A 21,605-nucleotide genomic window follows, 5' to 3' on the forward strand; every position below is an offset into this window, starting at 1 on the left:
TGATTGTTATTCATCTTAAACAGATCTTTGTAGGTTTTATATTTGAAGCAGGGCACCCCAGAGATACATGTTACAAATTATGCATGTGTGCAGAACAAAGACCATGATGAATGTCTGATAACATAGAATACACCGTGAAAAATAGTTTGTCACCACTTGTGTAGGTTTTTCAAATGAGGGCACAAAACGCTAGAGATTCAGATTCCTTCCTCTGAATTAAACAAATTCCCATATTTATCATTCCTAACATGTCTGTCTATTGAAAGTGAACAGCTTAAAAATTAAAAAAAAAAAAGAATTCAGGCTTTGAAATTTTGAAAAATATATTGTTTGTATATTTTAAATTGTCATAATTTTCATTTTTCCTGTGTCCTTTTGCAAATCCTGTTTTTCACACACAGAGACTAAACAGATTCCTTAATTTTTCCATGAAGACAGCACTGTTACAAGTGAAAAACTGGTCCTAGAAATGAGGAGAAATGAAAAAAAGCCAGAGGCCATGGGAAATGCAGCAAATTACATTTATTGGAAATTCTCCAGGCATCACATGAAAAAAATTGATATAAGTAAAACAGAGGATAAAGCACATTCAGTGCATCTAAAAAAAAAAGAAAAAGTAACAGTATGTATCTGAACACCCTTGGTCTTGTACTACACTGTACTGCAGTTCCCTGGGATTAGTTCTGTATATACATATTAGCTAAAATTTACTTTGAACAAACTGCAAAGAATTGCCTCTTCACTTGGCATTTTTCCATCTGGTGCAATGAAACATTATTGAAATACCAAGTCAGATTCCATGTAATTTTATGCACAGTGTAAGAGCTTGCACCCGACAGTAATAAGAAAGATAAATACAGTAATTGAATGAGTACTACCAAATAAGAAAACCACCATGGAAATAAAACTAAACTCTGCAGCAATGAGCAGCAAAGCAGTGATTCTGTTGCTCTTTTTTTCCCTTGAAATTAACAAAGCATTGTGACACAGAAAGCAGTTAGGTTCAACATTTGCTTTCCAATCAAACAATCTTATGCGTAAATGACACTTCGCTGAATTTGGCACTTGGCTTGATTTTTATACTTCAAAAACAAAAAACAAAACAAAAAAAGCCACCTGCCTGGAATATAGCATAAATGGTAAGATAACGTGACCCATTTTAACATTCAAGTAACAACTCTGACATGAATTCCAAAATACATGTCTCCTACATACAAACAAACCTTCTTGCAGATTTACACTAATCACAACTAGATTTTTCAAATCTGTAGACATCTTATTTATTGTCTTTTGGTTGACATACATACAATCTAAGAAATTACCTGGGCTTACCTTCCTCTGTCTAGGACAGATTCACTCATGACAGGATAATTAAAACAAGTTTACAAAGAAGTGGTGGTAACAGAATACAGGAACAGCCTGAAAGCGTTAAGCTGCATTTATAATATGTCCTTTCAATTATGTGTTTCAAACCAATGCTTTAAATTGAAAGGTACATGACATTTAAAGTCTGGCTAGCTAATCCTCTCCCTATTCAGTTTCACAGCACAAGCCTGAAAATTATCCGATGTATGTCTTTCACAATGTATTTGGGGATTCAGAATGTTTAGAAATCCTAGCTCCCCACTTTATCCAGTGCCCCATTATACCTCCCCACCCCCCAAAAATTAGCTATATAACTATTGGGGGAATCAGTGAACTGTCTGACAACAGAAGGTCTTACAAGGTTTCTTTTGCAATTTGAAAACCCTGTCCAGTTTTAAATACATTACCACAACATGTCACCTGCAGGAAATTAAGCTCAGAGTCCAGACCACTCTGCAGCCCTGTTTCCTTCCTTCAACTCCTATTGTCAAACTCCCGGGGTGGGAGAGGCAGGAAGTGAGGTAACAACCATTTTCTGGCTCTTGCTTTTTCCTGACTTTTCAGTCTTTTGAGTTCTTTAGGCATAACTGTGACATAATGCCTGTCAATTTCAACTGGCATGGGGGAGTAACTTCCTGACTGGCACATTCCAGGCAGCATATGGCATTATAATTCTCCCTATAAGAGCCACATGGTGACAGTCAGCCTTAGTTATTGTTATATACACACGTCAGTAGAATTAATGACAAACACACTCGTTTACACAGAATTCCACAAAACATGTGAAACATGCTGTTCTTTGGAGGAAAAAATACATTCATCTTTTTCAAGTATTATACTATATATATATATATATATATATATGAGACACATTATCTTCATTTTGCTACAAGACAAAAGATAGGCATCTAGAATTAAATTTTAATTTACCACCACTTTGGCTTTCATTAGTGAAGTTCTGACCTTTTCCTTTAAATCAACTCTAAATATACATCTACTTGTCACAATTAAATGCAACAGTCCTTTATTTCCCATTGTGATATATGTACACAACCATTAAAAAAAAAAATCTATTTTGATAACCTGGGATTTGCATAATGAGAGTGACAAGGCCCATCTGCTGCTATGAGTGTCCCAGCACCGGTTTTAGGCAAACCACTACCTGCTGCTTTCTGAGTTCTGTTATAGCAGCATACATATCTTTGCTTTCCCTTCATATTTGAAATTATACTGCCTGAAACTCTTACTTATGGCTTATTTCCTTGCTTTGTTTTATTGTTTGGGTTGGCATTTACTTCCTTCAGGAACAGTTCACAGTCAGACAGTGCTTCTACTGGCAGGTATTTACTTATTTGCTCAACAGTCTTTTGATATGCCATCTTTTCCTGTTCCAGCGACTGGATTAAGCTCCTCATTTTGTTCTCTCGAGACAATATGTTTTCCAGGTTGGATTCCAGACTCTGAATTTTAGCATGAGCTATCTGTAAGAAGTAGTGAGAATATCACTTTACATTACCTTCTAAGAGATTCAGATTAAGACCTTTACCACAATATGTGGTTGTACCCATTTGCCTCCATACAACTCATGTACATAATATGATGATCTGTACAATTGTGTGAGATTAGGAATTTTCTGTATGCTGCAGGTTTTTGTCTACTCTCCTTTGCCTCTCTCATGCTAGACTGAAATTCCAAAGGGGAGTGATATAGGGCTGCTAATGCAAGGTCATTAAATTGGGATGGTCCTCTATTCAAACACAAACATCCTAGACAACTGACTGGCTTCATCCAGGAGAATTGGTTTGCCAAGAGAGCAGTTGCCTGGTAATGAAGATACCTGCTAAGGGCAGGTGATCTGGGAGTCACCTGACAGAGGAACTGGAAGGTTATAAAAGGGAAGGAACTGATCTATTTGGAGTTTTCAGCAATTTGCATTAGCTCAGAGGGAAAGTGAACATCATGTGCCTCAGCGAGTTGTGAAATAATTCCTAGGTTCTGGTACCATAGTTACTGGGGAACAGGCCCCTGCTCCCCTCAGAAGCATACAGCTCCCTAAGGTGATACTAGCAGCATTGTCAGCCACAAGGTACCTCCCTACTTCTTCACATCTCTGCTAGAGGACGGAGTTACAATATCTTGGTAGGACTCCATGGTATTCTTCAGTGATCTTGTACAGGAGTTGTACAGATCCTTCCATTGCTATATGAAAATAAATAAGTAGATCACTACTAAAGATTAATTGGTCTGGTCTCATGGAAAGAAGGGTATTGTATTTTGTAATAATGCAAGATAATACAAACGGGGAAAATAATCAAAGTCCAGATAGCCAATGGGAGGTACGAACTTAGAATGAAATCATGCTTTAGAGTTGATACGGAACATCCAATTGTATTTAAGTTGGTGAAAAGACAGTCAGCCAAAACCCAGTGTGATACAGGGTATGGAGGAGCTAGATATTTACAAACTGAAGAAAAAACAAAAAATGAGGGGGCTGGAGGAACTGATTTATGAGAAGATTAAAAATGTTGAAGATGTACAAATTATCCAAGAGATAATTAAGCAGGTGAGGATGGACACAACCTACAGGTATTTGGAGAAAGAAACATCAAGAAGGAAGAGGAATTATTTAAATGGGTACAGAGGATTACAAATGGAGTAAAAGAAAAAAAAATTACATCGAACACACAAAACAAGAACTTCTTGATTGCAAAGGCTATTAGGCTATGGAACAATCTCCCAATGCCAAGTTTTTAAACATTAAAAAAAAAAATCAATTTCTTAAATGACTTTAAAAGAAAATCCCCTGTTTGCTGAATTTTAGGAAAAAGTTAATGCATGGTGATCCAATTATCTTTGGCCATTTACCTGTAGCTTCTCCAACAAGTCCATATTTTGCCTCTTTAGCTGACTGTTGGCCCTCTCCAATTTCTCCAAAGGTTCAACATCATCACAGGGATTCAAACCTTCCTGCAGCTCATCCTGTAGTACATGGTACTCTACTTCATATGCATGAAGCTGTTTGGAAATATCCATCTCAAAAACCTACCAGGAGAGGGAAAAAATAGCTTTGCTTACAACAGGGAGCATTAACTTCATTTGGTTAATTGGCAATTCTACTTGGTTTACTTAATAGTTTAATTGCCATCTAGCATAGACTTCATTGCCCCAACTAGAAAGGAACAATATTCAGAGAGATTGTGAGGCACTGGCACATTACACTGATGGGGGCTACCTAAGCACCGAACAGATAGACTGCCTTTCTGAGCCTTTGAAATATGGCTTTAGAGAGGCTCTAAGGTAAGAGAGAGACAAAGGCTAGGGTGACACCAGCCTTGCAAGGGAAAGTCTCAGAAACTGTCAGCTCAGCAGAAAACTCAGGCTCAGATTGACGTTTGCTGTTTTTCAGGTGACTCAAATCTAAGCAACTCTAGATTGTGTTAATTACTGAATGCATACACACTGAGCAACTTCTCCCTCTAATTTAGAGATACACTTAATACCTGATAACCCAATGACGTTAATGATGATGCATGTTACTGTTATGTTTTATTGCTTTTTATCATATACTGTTAGGCACAGTAAGAAGCATACATACCAATTCAATGTCCATGGGGATTGTAAGGCTCTAACATGGTAATCCCAACCAACGAGGTCAGGAATTTGAGAACCATGTTAGAAAAAGCATACTAGAGTAGAGCAGATAGGCTGAGGCACGGGATGGCTAGCGTTGTTTTCTGGAAAAATATCCTTTTCCCATTGGTCAGGGAAACTGCTAGCAACAGCCATGTCTGAATGGGTTTGTCACTAATGCGATTTTAAGCATAGTGTTAATTGGCTCATAAGGATTTTCTATAGTGATGGATTTCTTGATCAGACTAGAGGCCATCAAAACTATAAAAAAAATTGATATGACCTACAGATTACAAGGATAGTCCAGAAAATGACTCCTTGAATTTAGTGTTATAGCAACTGAGAGGGGAACTAATTGATATTGTATAAATTGAAGTAAGTGATTCATCATTAGCCGAAACCCCTGTATTCATTTTAGGATTAATATCTTATTTATAAGTTACACGGAAAGAAATAAAGGGGAAAAACCCCCAACTTTACCTGGGTAATAATCTTTTCCATTTGAAGCTTAGTCATGTCTGGGATAGTGCCTTTAAGGAAATCAACAATATTCTCAAAGCTCTCGCATTCCATTACAAGTGCTTCTTGGCTGCTAAGTAGACTCAGAGCTACCTTAAATATGACTTCAGTTCCTTGAAGAAAGATAATGTCTAAAACAGAAAAAAATTGTAAATACATTGAAAATAAGTATTAAAATTATTTGGGTTAATTTTTGTGCTGGGATACTTTCCTTTGCCTTTCTATATTTGAGCAGTAGTAAACTGTGGAGGGAAACGAATATAGGGTCCATCATATTTTGACCATATTATTTTCATTATTTAGAAGACACCAATATTTCAGCATCAGTTTAATAAATGAAAAAAATGTACAAAACTTTTACTGCCTTTTTACAAATACAGTGCTTTAGGAAAAAAAAGATTTTATGCTTGTTGGACAAGCACACTCTGAAGAGCTAAGAAGTGTGAAAGGCATTTGAGTATCATTATAATGTACGTGATATTAACCATATTAAGAGGAATGTATATTGTTAATTTAAAAAAACCTTAACATACATTTATTATTGGGAGCTGATCATTAAATGTAATACAGAATGACAGTTAAGAAATGACTATTTTATCCTACTGTTCACAAGGTAGTAAATAGCTACTTCATTACTGGAAGCTTTATAAGCTCTTTAAAAGACTAAAAACCCTACTCATAAAAACCCATAGCAATGCTTCTGTTGTCTATAATTTAAGGCCCTGATCCTGCAATCTGATCAGCTTGGGCAGATCCTTATGCCCAAATGGGGTGATGTCTTAGCCCCACTGAAGTCAATGGAATTTTTGTCAATTACCTCCGCATAGCCAGGATTTCACCCAGGGAGTCTCATTAAAGAAAGCTGGGCTCTGCAAGGGTTCAGGAGTCTGTCTGAACAGATGAGATTGCAGGAGTGGGGACTAAAACACAATGTTTCTGGTGTAGATCCAGATGATGTACCTTGCTATATTTATTTAAGGAACAACCACCTATGATCCTCCCTCCAAAAAAGGCAACTCCCGGACTTCAAAGTCTATTGAAGCAACAAAACATTAGAATAATATTTTTAAACAAAATGCAAAATAAACCAGAGTACTTATTTTTACTATTTTGCTTCTGTAAAGCATGATTATAATGAATTAAAAAAAGTATTTAAACACTCACAATTATAGAGAAATAAGTGAACCACCATCTAATTTTCTAAATTGGCCCCAAAATAGGAAATAAAATGTAATTATGTCTATTTTTGTTATAAAAGCAAAAAGGAGAAAAAATATGAATGTGACTTAGGAAAAAATAATTCAAAAACAAACAAAAGGATGGAAATTAAGCAGCCACTTTGAATAATGTAGGAGCTGAAAAAAAAAATTGAGAGTGCAGAAACACTTCACAAATGCTACAAAGGAAAAATCAAAAGCAACTTACTATTGATTTAAGAGATATCAAAGTATGAGATATATTTTTCTCATTTCTTGATAACTGTAGTATATTACAGTATCTAGATATCTGTTGTATTTTTGGACAAACTCTCACAAAGCTGCATGCATAAAAAGTAATTTTTGAAATGAAGAAATTTGAAATTATTATTCCTAACCTGTTAAGATGCAGATATTGCTAACTATCAATGTGATCCTATAAACACTTACTACCATGAGTAGTTCTATTGAAGTTATTGTATTAAACACTGCCCTGTGTACATCAGACTCTAAAAGGTTATCTAAATAGAATATGAAATGTACTAAAGTTGAAACTGTTTAATACCTAAATAGCTAAAATATTCATGAAATCAAAACTGAGTATAGTGTTCAAGTTTCTGGATTCAATGGCTTACTTTAATGAAATCTACAGAAAGAAATGGAGTGCACTGAAAACCTATTGCATCATCCTTTTCTCCATAATGATACAATTCAGAGTTTAGAAGTCCCAAAACAATACTGTACCTCTTGAGATAGACATACTGCTCTTGAGTAGCCCTATGCAAAACAGGTTTAATACCTGTATCATCACTAAGGCTACTTTTAGTCATGGGTATTTTTAGTAAAGGTCACGTACAGGGCACAGGCAGTAAACAAAAATTCATGGCCAGTCACCTGTCCCTGACTTTTACTAAAAAATACCTGTGACTAAACTTTGGGGGGGGGGGGGGGGGAGGAGGGACTGCCTGGGGGCGCTGCAGGTGCTGGGGGGAGGGCGGCCCGGGTGGGGGGCTGGGGAAGGGCGGCGGCGCACAGCCTGGGAACCCCACTGGTGCTACGGCGGGGAGCGGGGGGGGGGGGGTTGGCGAGGCCTGCAGCCTCCCTATTTGGCTCCGTGCCTCCCCCCACAGCAGTAGAGTCTCAGTGTGGGAGGGGGCAGGGGCACAGGGTGGGGTGAGGCAGGCTCTGGGCAGCGCTTACCTGGCTGGGGGGGGGGCCACATCCCGCTCACTCAGCTCCTAGGTGGAAGTGCAGCCAGGCAGCTCTGTGTGCTGCCTCCGCCCAGAGCGCTGGCTTTGCGACTCCCATTGGCTGGGAACCGTGGCCAATGGGAGCTGTGGGGGCAGTGCCTGCAGGCAGAGGCAGCGCACAGAGCTGCCTGGCCACGCCTCCGCCTAGCAGCTGAGCGAGGGGGATGTCGCCGCTTCCGGGGAGCTTCCTAGGTAAGTGCCCCCCAGAGCCCACCTCACCCCAAACCCCTGCCCCCTCCCACATCAAAACTCTGCTGTGGGGGAGCAGCGCATGGTGGCCCAAGACTGCCCCTGCAGCAGCCACTGCCGAAGTCACGGAAACCATGACTTCCGTGACAAACTCGCAGCCTTAATCATCACGGTTAATGAGGTAAGTTTCTGATGTCTGCTTACCGTTTAAAAAACAAACAAAACAAAAAAAACCCTTTATTTTTAAATGTCAGTACAAGTGACTAAAAGTTTCAGCAATGAAGTCTCTACACCATAACAATTTGTTGTTGCCAGTTTTTTCCTTCAGTTTATCAGCTTTCAGTCTGACTTTATTAAAAATAAATAAATAAATCAAATTGTGGCTGACAACTGGAACAATTTATCTGGCATTTATCTATTCATATATAAAACAAAGTGCAAAATATTCCCATGCATGTTTTCCTTACATTGTACAGGATATTGTGCTGCTTATGACGGTGATAAAAACACTCTCTCTTACCAAAAACTCTGGCTACAAATCCTAACGGAAACTGAGAAGCAAACAACGTGAGAAACCAGGGTGCAGCATAAAGACTGGGGCTGATTTCATTCTCTTCAAGATGATTATAGAGGTCTCTGTGATAGTCATGGAGGAGTCTTGAAAGTTGATACATCTGAATCTATAGTAAGTGTTGAGAAAGGGGGGTGGGGGGAGAAACAAACAAACAAAAAAACCAACTGTTGAGCTCTCTGAATTTTTCAATCACTTCACAATGCGCTTCAGGTGAAATTAACCCAAGCACAGAAGGCCCAGTAAAGTGGATCTTAAGTGGAGTATAGGGCTTGTGTGGATCCTTTACCTTTGAGTAAATTTCAGTCTCATGAACTAAAACCAAACACTTGAAGTAAGAAGGAGCAGTCTGAACCAGACCATTTTATTACTGAAGTATCATCTACATTCAGTTTCTAGATTTTAAGGCCAGAAAGAACCATTATGATCATCTAATCTAGACTCCTGTTTAACAGGGCATAGAACCTCATCCAGCAATTCTTGCATCAAATCCAATTACTCCAGATTACCCTCCAGGTCAGCCCTCTCTCACAAAAACAAACCCCACAGAGAAATCACCCCTATCCCATTATGGAGAATAGCCCAGCGGTCAGGGCACTCACTTGGGATGTGGGAGAGCCAGATTCAAATCTCAGCTCTGTATGATTTAGAGCAGGGACTTGAACCCAGCTCTTCCACAGCCCAAGTGAGTGCTCTAACCCATGGGCTATTGTCTATAGTAGGGTCGGTCTCATTCTTTCCCATTGGAGCTGTTGCACTTTGGATAAATAGTTAAATATTCTTTATGCTGGGGGGGTGGAGGGGGAGGAAGTGAGCAATTGACTATAGCCCAGTAGTTTGGGCACTCACCTAGGATGTGAGTCCTTGCTCCAAATCAGGCAGAGTGGGGATTCAAATCTGGGTTTCCCACATCCCAGATAACCACTGGGCTACTGGATAGACTGGGATGGATGGACACATGGATGCCAGCCAGACCCCAAAATTCTCACCCCATCTGTCTTTTGTGGCAGCCCAAACCAGTAGCTGTGCTCAGAGCATGCCTACTGGATTGGGTCCCGCAGACAAAATAGGTGGGGGAACAATTAGTTTGAGAATCTTGCTGGGGCTTAGGTGTCAGTAAGGGCTCTGAGCAGCTCAATAGCTGGAGGGGGGGGGGCAGAATTTAGGTGACTTTGCACATAGCTACTGGCAGAAAGGTAGGTGCCATGGGGACTTAGGTGCCTACAAGGTTAGGTGGTAGCTGAACGATAGTTTTGAGAATGTCAGTGGCATCTAATAACCTCTTTGAATCTAGCCCTTAGGAGCCTAAATCCAAGTGGCTTTCAATGAGATAGAAGTCTCAAATCCTTTTGAAAATGGGATGTAGTCTATTTAAGGCGCTTTTGAAAATTTTACTCCTTGTTCCTTGCCAAGCAAGAGATGCATTAATTTAGAACTCCTAGAATTCCATGGGCAAAGGAGAGTAATAAAACCGTTAGCAGTGACCTATAAATCCATCAGTAATTCTTTCTATGGGAAAAAATATTGTTCACATCTTAGTAAAGCCTTATGCACTTAAGCTATGCAAGCTTTCTACTCCTGAGATTTTAACTACATGTTCCATTTAATTAGCTTTCGATCCTCTCGCTAAATCATCTTCTATAATCTCTTTAGCAGAGAAAACTTGTGTATTTTTGTCTAAAATAAGCTATTCACCTAGAAGCCAGTGCTGGTTATCAAAAGTCATTTTTCTTTAATAGATGGAAAGCAAAGCTAGAAATGATAACACTTTCCCATAAAAAAACAAACAAGAATGAGCATGAATGTTCTTCTTAAAAAAGGAGGAATTTGTGGATATATGTCCATCCTGTTTGACTCCATCAGAGTTCAGACCACAGAAGTTGCAATGGATAAAGTACTTTTCCCAGATGAAGTAATTCTTTATTCCTTTTCACTCTCTACTTCATTATAAGATAGTCAAATTATTTTTAAACTACAGGTTGCTTAAGACTCAAAAAGGAGAAATACTCCTCTTATTTATTTAATGGAACAATTCCTAAGACCGGGCCTGTCCTGCCCTACCTCAACCTCCTGCCCCCCCATCCTCCAAATGGGTCTAGACAAATTCAGTTAACTCTCAAAGTTCTCTACCAATGGGTTGCAGGTGAAGGGGTAGGGGGAAAAAAACCCACTTTTAATCTAAGTTTTGACTATCTTTTATTAGATGTCCATTGCCAGCTATATATCTGATTGCCAAGCCTCTCAGTCAAAGGTTGTCTTCTAGATATGCCACTTTCATACTTTGCTGAAGTTACACAAGCAAAATGGAAGTTGGTTTCATATATCTCTCAGCCTCTATTTTCTCAGTTGTGAGTCAGAAGTGCAAACCTCATGCTGTCATTATTTCTGATTGCTGTGTATTTACCACCTGCTCCCAGGGACTCCATATTCTAAAAAAACACATTTACTGAGTCAGAACAGACATTCAGAAGAGATATACAGTGTCATCAAGCATAAGCCTGAGGTATGAATCACACCTCACACTATGGTCTTAAATTCCTCCTGCAGAAATATGAAAAAGACAACTCCCCCTTAATGTGAAATTGGCCCAGTCAAACACATGCAGAGCAGGAGGAAGCCCAATTTGAAACTCAGACTTTATAGATTTGTGCGTGTGAAAAGATTGAAAATATGACTACATATCCCTGTCTGTGTCTCAGACAATTCAAGCTTTAAAGAGAGACTAGGGTTTTGTATTCACTAGTCAGAACAGCATTCCATGAAATAAAGCACCGTAAACACCCAATGCTTTCTCTTTTTGAGCCATATGCAGAGACAGTTCAAGGTTAATCAGGGCCCATATCCACCAGGATGTAGATGGGTAAGTCAGGTAACACAGACACAGTTAGACTAGATCCTTTTCATGAGTGTCTGAAGCAAATTTGTAAGTGAAGGGTCTAACAGCATGGCCCTCCTACTTTGAATACAGAAAATCCACTACTGGAAATAGCCATTCCAGGAAAGAAAATAAATGCACAACTTGTCTGAGAGCATATAATATATGACCTGCTGCTTTTCATTCGCCATTGAATAATGGTTCAATTTGTTATGTTCAATAATGAATTATATCTAATGCAAGCATATGATACCAAATAGATTCAGAGTTTACTTAGTGGAATTACTATACCAGGTTTCAGTTTTTAAAGAGTCACAGAAATTCCTGTTTTAAAAATCTAGTATTCCAAGGGACTCAGACAGCTACAGTTTTTGTAAAACTCATAATAAAAAAAGATCATCAAACTTAGAATACTACAGTTTACATAGATTCAGAAAACGGCTCTTTCCTAAAGAGGGGCTGAATTTTGGATCACTAGTTGCTTAGGATACTTTTAAACTTTGTAGCCTAAACTTTACATTTTTTCACTGAAAAAATGTATACTATCTATGTGAATAATACAGAAGTGTGCTGGTTATAGCCTGATGATTAAACATTTCTTCTCTCTGCCATTTTTATATCAGAAAAATCAGTGAACTGATATATCATTTAGAATAGCCAGAAGAGGTAATGCCCTATCAGTAGCTTAACTGACCACTGGATGTCACTGTTGATCTAATTTGAGAGAGATTTTATTCTGAGCGAGTTCTAGTATAAAATGCTACAGCTCCAGGTGTGACATGGGCAGGAGTTGTGCATGTTTTCCCCATACAGTACAGGTGTGACAGAGCTCATCAGTCTTAGCTCACAATTCCCCTGCAAAGAACGTAAGCCTCTCAACTGAAGACTGCCAATCATGCCACATTAGGTTGTGGCTTCAAGACGCAGGCAAATGTCTCCAAAAGACTGAGATGAAACCGAACCCACATTTGTTTGCAATGAAAGCAGAATTCAGATCTTCATTTTCTAAAGGTGAGAGCCATTTACTCAAAGGCCATCTAGCCTCCTTTAAAAAGGGTCTAAAAAGTGTATTCCACCCAGGTGGAAGCCAGAAATTGAGATAGTTTAGTTGAGAGAGGAGACAAATTAAAAGAAAACAGGCTGGAAGAATACAAAATAAATGAATAGTACAGAGAACACAGATCAGGCACTTCTGTTTACTCTGTCTCACATTACAAGAACAAAGGCATGTTCCATGTAACTGAAAGGCATCAAAATGAAAAACTGATAAAAGAAAATTATTTTATGCAATGCACAATCAGCATGTGGAACTCATTGTCCAAAGTATGATTAAAGCTAAGAGCTTTGCAGGATTCTAATAAGGGCTGGATATTTTTATGGATAAAAAGAAGGGTAAACAGAGTTAAATTAGTAAGGATTTTTCTAAAATTGAAATGGATATAAACTCTCATGCTGCAGAGCATAAGTAAAGCAATAGCTGAGGGTGAGGAAGAAATTTTCTGTATGGGCAAGTACTTCCGTAATTACCCCCTAGGAGGTTTCTTGCACCTTCCTTACAGAAATCTGGTACTGGCCACTGCCCAAGAATGAAACTTAAGGGGGAGAGCTCCAATTTAGCATCCAATACCAAATTGGTCCTTTGACCCACTTCTTACCAGAAATTCTTGATACAGGGGCACTGCCTAAACATATAAACTAATGTAGCACCAGGGGAATTACATTTCTAACAGTTTTCAGAGTAGCAGCCGTGTTAGTCTGTACTCGCAAAAAGAAAAGGAGTACTTGTGGCACCTTAGAGACTAACAAATTTATTTGAGCATAAGCTTTTGTGAGCTACAGCTCACTTCATCGGATGCATCTAACAGTGGCCAGCATTTATGAGGCCTATTACCATTACTCTATGTGGGAACCAGTGTATTTGAAAAAGTTACCTTTTGATGAATAAGCTGCAGTCTCAGGCCTATAGTTGCTTGGAATAGAGATTTGGATACACAACTATCTCCGACCCAATGGAATACAATTGTATTTAATGTTAAAAAAGCAACTCTCAAATTATCAAGGCAGAGGTTTTTGGGGCCACAAAATTGTAAAAGGACACAACTGGCCAAGAAAACCGAAACAATAAAAGTTCTGGAGGTTCTTGAGCTCCCAATGCATCCTGTCCAAACACATTTGTAAGTAAATGCTTTAAATGGAGATATTTCCATAGTCTGCAACAGGGCAAGCCAAATTGTTGCTGAAGATCTACAAATGGTTTCAATTCATCATGGTCAGTTAGCTGCAACACAGTCATAATTCCTCTCTCCATCAAATCTCTCCACATTAAGGTTTTGCCTCTGATTTTAAGGCTAGGACTGCCTCCACATCGATGGAAGCAGAGCTTTCTAGCCAATTTTGACCAAGCTTGCCCGACCACTGTCATTGTGGGAGCTCTGGAGCCATCAAATCCATAATAATTGGATCCTACAATGCCTGAAAGGGGGAGAGGGTATACCAATTCTTGTTCAATCTAAACACAAGGTGCGGTCCACATGGTCATCTTTACCAGCCACAAAGATGCCTGGCTTAACAAAAAGGATATGATAATTTTCCAAGTTGGGAAAACAAAAGCCTCCCAGACATATTTATTTTAGGGATGTCCTGGAATATTTTTGGTGATCAGTATTCATAAATATTTCATATAAAAGGATTGCCACTGAAAGTCCTAATTTGAAAAAATGCCTTTGTGGGTATATTTGTTAAAGCACACGATTTCTGATTCCCACCCATTAATTTTATATCCTGAGAAGAGTCCAAACTTATTAATGGTGTTCAGAAGGTTAGGAATGGTAACCTTGGACTTAGATACAAATACAAGAGCATCGTTCGCAGACAGCGTAGTTTTGTGCTCTGTTTGGCACACCCTGATGCCATGAATATGTTGATTTCCTCAGATGGCAATGGCTGAAGTTTCTGGAGCTAAATCAAATGGAAGAGGGAAAGGGGGCAGGCCTGCCTCATACCTCTCTGTAATAGAAAAGGGGTGGAAATAATACCATCGATAACTACCTTGGAAGTTGGGTTAGAGTATAAAAGTTTAATCCAAGCAATCAATTGGTTACCAAATGCAAACTTTGTTAACACATGAAAAAGATAGGCCCAGGCTATGTGGTCAAAGGGCTCTCAAGAAGCGACAGCTCAGGATTCTTTAGAATTTCCTGAAGCGGCAGTATCATCTGAGCTATGCTTGTTATGAAGGAAGCTACCTGATTCATGTGTATGATGTGTGAAAGACCTTTGGCCAGTCACATAGCAAGAGCTTTAGCCAAATTCTTAGCGTCACAACTGATTAAAGAAATAGGCCTGTAATTATTACATATTCCAAAATCTTTTCTAGATTGAGAAATAACTGAAATTACAGCTTCCCTTAGAGCAGACAGGAGAGTTTGCTCATGCTTGGCCTCATTGAACATTCAATAATCTAGGCGTTTAATTCAATTGGGAACCCATCTGTGCCAGAAGTCTTTCCAACCTTCATTTCCTTGATAGCCAGAGTTAGTTCTGCGATTTCTAGAGGAGCATCTAAACGTTCCTTCTAACAGTCAGGTCTGTGACAGAGACAATCCACTAAAAAAGTTATCTAGGGCGGATTCCCTCCAGGTAAATAAATATAGTTCTGAATAAAACTTTTGAAATTGTTGATTAATGTCTGTTGTATATCATTTATTGCTACTATTGCGATTAGCGGCAACATCATCAAACAAAATAAAGCAAACTTAACCTTTTGGGACAGAAGTTTGTTGATTTCATATCTTAGATTGATGAGGGACCTGGAGTTTCTCTGGGGAGGGCGCACAAGGATAGTCCACATCCAAGACCTTAATTTCCTTCACAAGTGTATCAATTCTATGTCCTCCCCATTTCTTTGAAAGGTGGCGTAAGAGATGACACAGCCTCTGATGAAGGCTTTAAAGGCTTCCCAAAGTGAAGCAGCAGTGGGGGCACGTTTGGTTTTTTTTTAAATTCTAAACCCTGCTGGACAGAGTTAACAAAATGACGTAAAGACAGGAGCGAGGCCTTTAATCTTCACCTTTTAGTTGAGGGTTTCCTTGTTTTTACTCATTCTCTGCGTGAAGGCCGGGGCCAGCAGACAGATAAAAATGATCATGGTTTATATGGGGTTTGGAGAGTGGTTGCTTTTGCTTTGTTTTTTGAGGGGAGGACAGAAAAATGAGCAGGAAAGGAAGGGATGAAAAGAAAAAGCACAGGTTCCAAATGAAAGAGTATCACGATTTGTGATGGGAAGAACTTTACAACTCTTAAGATTCTTTTATCTATTTTATTCTAAATGAGAAAAGAAGAGAGATGTTTGGCAAGGTTAACTATATGCATTTTACTCACCTCTAGCACTTATCATCATAACAAACTGCAACTTTCCAAGTATTAGAACAGGCACAGCCCCTAGGAAACCCTACAGCAGATTCAAGTTTAGTTTGTTTTAGGAGAAAGGACCAACTTACCTGTAGTGACATCATGTCTGGCCTGTACTGTTTACGGAAGCCAAGATCATACATGAGGAATTTCAGCATTTCAAAGGCTTGCTCCTCACTCATGTGTAGAAGCAGCACTCCAGCCACAAAGCTGATACCTTGGCAATAACCCACTTCCTTGTCCAGCAAAGAATAAGCTTTCAGGAGATTAAAGAGTGACAGCTGCCCTGCTCCCAGCTGGGTAGAGAAGTAAGGATGTGTAGGGAATGTCCTGCCTGGTGTAAAAATAAATAAAAGAGGTATTTAATTCTCAGTTCTCTTTTCTAGAGAGAAGAAACCCATAAAACTCCTCTCCTCTGTATTTGTAGAAGTTTCTCTTATCACGCCTTCCCAGAACATATCCTTAGAATTGGATTTAAATTATGAAACAAAATTTGGATAGTTGGTCATACTTTCTGACTAGGGCAATATCAAAGTTGTACTGAATAAAACCATATCTTGGGTAGTTCTAGGGCACCCATTGCTGTTGTATCTAAGCTCTGGATAGTTGTTTGTTATACACTTCATTTATTTTTATTTTATTTTTTTATTTATGAAACAGAAAAAAAAAATAGAAGTTCTGGAACCTATTATTTTCCCCCCAAAGTTGTACTATAGCTACTTCAGGTTAGGGCTAGGTTCAAGCTGCAGGATCCAATTCTTTCTAGTTCAGTAGCACCGAGTTTCCAATCAGGATCAGGCCCCATTGTGCTAGATTCTATACAAACACACAGAAAGATAGCCCCTTACAATCTAAGACAACTGACATACGAGAGGGTGGGAGAGGAGAGAGGAGGATCAATTTCATGCATTTGTAATTTTTAAAAAACAGAGTCAATAAAGTAACACTTGAATTCATGTTCTCCAAGAATAATTATTCTGAAGGTTACCCTGATCTCCTCTCTCCCTTTTTCGCTTCATTTTTATTTGCTTTTCTGTCATCTCCCTCCAACCATTACTGACTGATCCATTGCTTTCTCATAAGTCAGCCAGCCTACATAGCCCTGTCCTCTCTTCACACAGCTGTTTTTCTTTTCATCCTTCAGGTGAAATCCTGCCCCAACTGAAGTCACACTGAATTTCACCACTGACTTCAATAGTGCCAGAATTATATCCTTCAAGTTTGTGGTTCACTCCTGCTCCACACCAGTCCATTTTCTTTCTGCTCTGCAGTTACCCATGAATTTGATGAGTGCAATTTTGCAGGCTAAGTGTCTCCCATTGCAGACATGGTGTGCATACAGCACAAACTAAAGGAGCAGGAGTGTTTGGCAAAGACAACACCGAAGGCAGCCTAGACAGAACGTGTGTTAATGTACAGTAGCATCTTTGTTTCTGTGCCAACATGAAACAACCCAAAACTTAAACTAAAAACCAACATTTTCTATTCACCTCAGCAATAGGACACAAAGTACACTTTAGAGCATCTATCAACCACCACAAAAGTACCTAGATCTACAAGGATAGCATGTTGCTGAGCTGTCAGCTGTTTCAAGAGTTCTTTGTACGAGATGTCAGGAGGTTGTTGTTTGCTTGGCAGTCCATGTCTTACGCGATGTTGTACAGCTAGAAATTGCCAAATTTCTCCCCGGCGGCTTTTTGGTACACCTAAAATCAGAGGAGAGAGAAAACGAATGCCCTGAGCAGCTGAACAGTCTGAAAGCTTTTATCCATAATAGTGATTTCTGTTTTATAAAGATAATGTCATACAATGCATTATAGCTAAGGTTCCTAACTTGAAGGTTGAGAACCACGATAAAGACTTAATCTATATGTACCTCACAATAATAGTATAGTCCTTTTGTCTCCATGTATTGGCTAGTTCATCTAGAGGTTTATAAGTCTACTACTGACTTCAAGCTAATGGACTTAGTCTTTGTGCTTAAACAAAGGCTCATGATTTTAGGCCCAGATATCTCAGATTCAATTCCCAACTGGGGCATTGTGTTACAAGGGGTAACCCATATGGGAATTGTTAGGGTGAGCTTCCATAGCCAAATGTGTAACCCACACTGATGAACTGTGGCCCTCTGTCCCCTGTCTAGTGACTAGTCCACGTATAGAGGTTTATGAGTCTGCTACAGCCTTGAGCCAAAGAACTGGAATTTTTGTCTCAGAGTAGAGGTTCCCGCTTTTAAATCCAGAGGCCCTGGGAGAAATCCCCACCAATGCTAACCTATCTCGGGACATCACCTTAGATACAGTAGTACAGCTATGTAATCATTCACTTGATCTTTCTGCAGCACTGTTTCAATATATTGTAGGCACAACGGAATCAGTATATGTTCTCACTGCACAACAGTTAGTTGGTGTTGGGGAAAAAAAGGCAACGGGCAATTTTTACTGATTTGGTGCTATTGAAACAAGCTTACTGAAGGTAAGATTTGGTTTAAATAATCTTAAAGACTGAACAAAAAAAGGCTCCCAAATGCCCCGGACAAAACACATCCTACATAATAAATACCTTCTTTCAGAGTGGTATGAATATCCTCCATTTCACATCTGATTTTGGCTCTGCAGTTTAATAACTTCTTATCCCAGATATTTATGACATCTTTCTGACATGTACCAACTTCAAGGTAGTCCAATTTAACTTTTCTCGATTGGAGTTCATCTCTGCTTGCTGGAATATAGAACATGATGGAGAGTATATGAGAGATCATATCAGAAATCAAATATCTCAATACAGCCAATGTAGTATCCAGAATCTCTCTTCTGTTACTGCATAGGACACTTTGAATCAATGGACAAATAATAGGAGACAGATTTTAAATGAACTGTTGGGCTATACCTCTATTGACACATATGACTCAGATTGCTGAGTAAAGTATATGATAAAGTCACAAACCAATGTACAAGAAACATAAAAGAAAAAAAAAAATCAGATGTGTTTCCTCCCCTTCCCACAACTGCTCCTTCTCTTAACTTTAGCAAAGCTTTGCTGAGTGAAATGACTATTCCACAACAGAATCCTTATAATCCTTAAACCAATGTTGATGGAATGAACAAAGGATCATCTTTCCATATTTCAAAAGACATGATCTGGAGTTCTGCTGATGATGGAAAGATATTATCAGATGTCTTTCTGTGGCTAAATGTTGACATCTCAGCAACAAACAATCGTGCAAAGCGATTTATCAGATAATTTTTACTTTATGTATATTGCACTTTAAAATAACTTCAGTGTGAGAAACCTCAGACTTTGAATGCTCCTTCTGGAACTGCAAGAGCTTTGGTGAAGTGTTTTTAGGAAACTTCTCTTTTAAATGACAAAGTCAAGATTATCATTATGTGGTCCCACCAGCTGCACTGTTCATAGTGGTCCTAATAGATCATGACAGTTTTAAATAGATGCTTCGCACAGCAATGAGATTCTTATTTTAGTATCCTTTCCCCTTACCACCATTGCTCAGAGTCACAATGCAGGATAGCAGAAAGTTATAAGAGTTTTTAATCTCCTTGACTCTAAGGTGCACCGTTTGCTAAATCCAGTCTGATGCTCTACCACCTATTCTTCTCATTAGGTCCTGCTTTATGCTCATTTCTTCTAGCAACTCCTGGAGACTAACTTTTCTAGAAGAGCTGTCAGGTAATTCTGGATTTTCATGGAGGCCAAATTTCGATTTCTACCTGGGAATGTCACAGTAGCTCTTTTACTGTGCATTTGTTAGGAAGTGGAGGGTTTAATGCACACACTATGCTACTGATGTTGAGATTTAACCCACATGCAGTTCCAGAGTCCAATTGTTGCAAATAGTCTTTGATAATCATTTGAGCAGGTTACTTACTGCATTATTGCACAATATGATCCCTCAAGGATTCCAATAACTAAGTTTTACACATTTACCATGATAACTGTTGGAAGTAAGTTTACATGGTTCACTGAGGAACCATGATTTTTTTCCCAGATCAGAGTGATACAAACCAACACTGGGGATTCTATGGGAACATAGGACTTGCAAATCCAAATCAGACCCTCTGTCCCTCAAACTAGCTACCCTATTTCCAGAAATGGCCAATACCCGATGCTTCAGCGAAAAGTGGAAGAAACGCATGACAAGCCTCAGTTAATTAGGACACGTACAGGATCAGAAATTAAATGTCTAGGCCATTCCACAAGTTTAGTTGCTGAGTATCCCCAAGTGCTTTATAATTCGTCCTCATCTTTATCTGACTGACAAGGGCGCAATAAAAAATTCTTGTAATTATTTGTATTGTGGTAGTGTCTAGGGGACCCAGTAGCTTTGTGCTAGGCACGAAGCATTTAGGAGAGCTCCTACTTCAATGAGCTTCAATCTAAACTTGGATATTACACTTGGATTTTTTTAAAAGTTACCTTTAGGGAACAACGGTTGTTCTTCAAAGGCCAAAAAAACCCACTGATTTTTTTAATGCAAACTGTTGCATAAATGCAAGACCATAAGAATGTGAAATGCCTGTACTGCCAAAAAGACATTCGATTCTGGCACCCTTATTTACATTGAGTAGTACACTTTGCTCCGCAGCTAGTCCCAGTGCATGTGGAGTAAGGTACTACTCAGTGACAATAAGGGCATCAAAATTAGGCTTCTTATAGATTTAATTGCTTGCTACCATCTTCTTTAAATTTTCCTGTTGTGAAATCACCTAGAAATATTGTGTTTTAAAAAAGTAGCCTTTAGCCACTATCAAAATTAAAGCAATAGGTATTTGCTTCACAAATCTTACCTTCTGCAGAACAAATAGCTATTAGCATTCAAGTTTCCTCGAAGGCATAAAGAACAGTGGGAGATAATCTGTTAATATTTTAATCAGTACATTTAATACAACACATTCGCAGATAAGAATTGCTGAGAGCTATTTCATAAAGGGGTGGAAGTTGCATATTAAAAACAAAGCAATAATCAGTGCGATGAATATACAATTAAGAATCAGGCTGCCACTAGAGGTTTTAGCCCTTTCTGGGTTTACATTTTCTCAAGTCTGTAATGGACTGTAGTGTTGGGATACCAATCACCACTTGAATCAAGGTGTAATAATGAAATACCCTGCTAGCTTTAATGTGTGTCAGCTTTCAATAGGTGCTTTCAATACAATACCACATGCTTGGACTATAATATCTCAACCAAACAAATGCAAAATTAATATGGAGACTGGGAAAGTTTCCAGAACAACCTATACCTTGTTTCAAGTCATCTTGTCTCCTCTAACACTAGGTAACCAATGCCTAGGTTCCTTAAGCAAAGTCACCTACATTTACTTGGTGAGATTAAGTCCGATATATTGGCAGCAATGCATTCTCAGCTGATAAATCTCCACAAGTCAGAGAACACAGTGGGTTAAAAACTGGAATGCAGTTACACAGCACCCATCACTACACTGTTATTTTCTGGTTTTCACCAGGGAGACCAGACATGCACATTTAGTGTTAATCATTAACTAAGAAAGAGGCATTAGCTTTATGTTCTTTACTCTATAAACCACTTACTTCTTTAGCTGTTTTATCATTTGTTCTTGCAGAGG

General features: G+C 38.9%; 1 protein-coding gene across 7 annotated transcripts in view; it reads right to left on the minus strand.

Annotated features, from left to right (window-relative positions):
- Positions 1-507: 507 nt before the first annotated feature.
- Positions 508-21,605, minus strand: part of TBC1D4 (TBC1 domain family member 4) — a 154,442-nt gene continuing 133,344 nt past the window's right edge. For 3 of the 7 annotated variants that reach the window (XM_037895237.2, XM_043533985.1, XM_043533995.1), the window contains exons 13-20: positions 20,811-20,813; positions 18,568-18,726; positions 17,553-17,711; positions 16,095-16,339; positions 8,670-8,829; positions 5,476-5,645; positions 4,231-4,407; positions 508-2,846 (exon numbers count right to left, since the gene is read on the minus strand). In XM_037895237.2, coding sequence (XP_037751165.1) covers positions 2,613-2,846; positions 4,231-4,407; positions 5,476-5,645; positions 8,670-8,829; positions 16,095-16,339; positions 17,553-17,711; positions 18,568-18,726; positions 20,811-20,813 — 1,307 coding nt within the window. In that variant the 3' untranslated portion in view covers positions 508-2,612. Of the gene's footprint in view, positions 2,847-4,230; positions 4,408-5,475; positions 5,646-8,669; positions 8,830-16,094; positions 16,340-17,552; positions 17,712-18,567; positions 18,727-20,810; positions 20,814-21,605 lie in introns of those variants that run through there. The other 4 variants (XM_027829747.3, XM_043534010.1, XM_043533989.1 and 1 more) reach the window with 2 other exon arrangements.

Source organism: Chelonia mydas, chromosome 1 (genome assembly GCF_015237465.2).
Source record: "Chelonia mydas isolate rCheMyd1 chromosome 1, rCheMyd1.pri.v2, whole genome shotgun sequence".
NCBI lineage: Eukaryota > Metazoa > Chordata > Testudines > Cheloniidae > Chelonia > Chelonia mydas.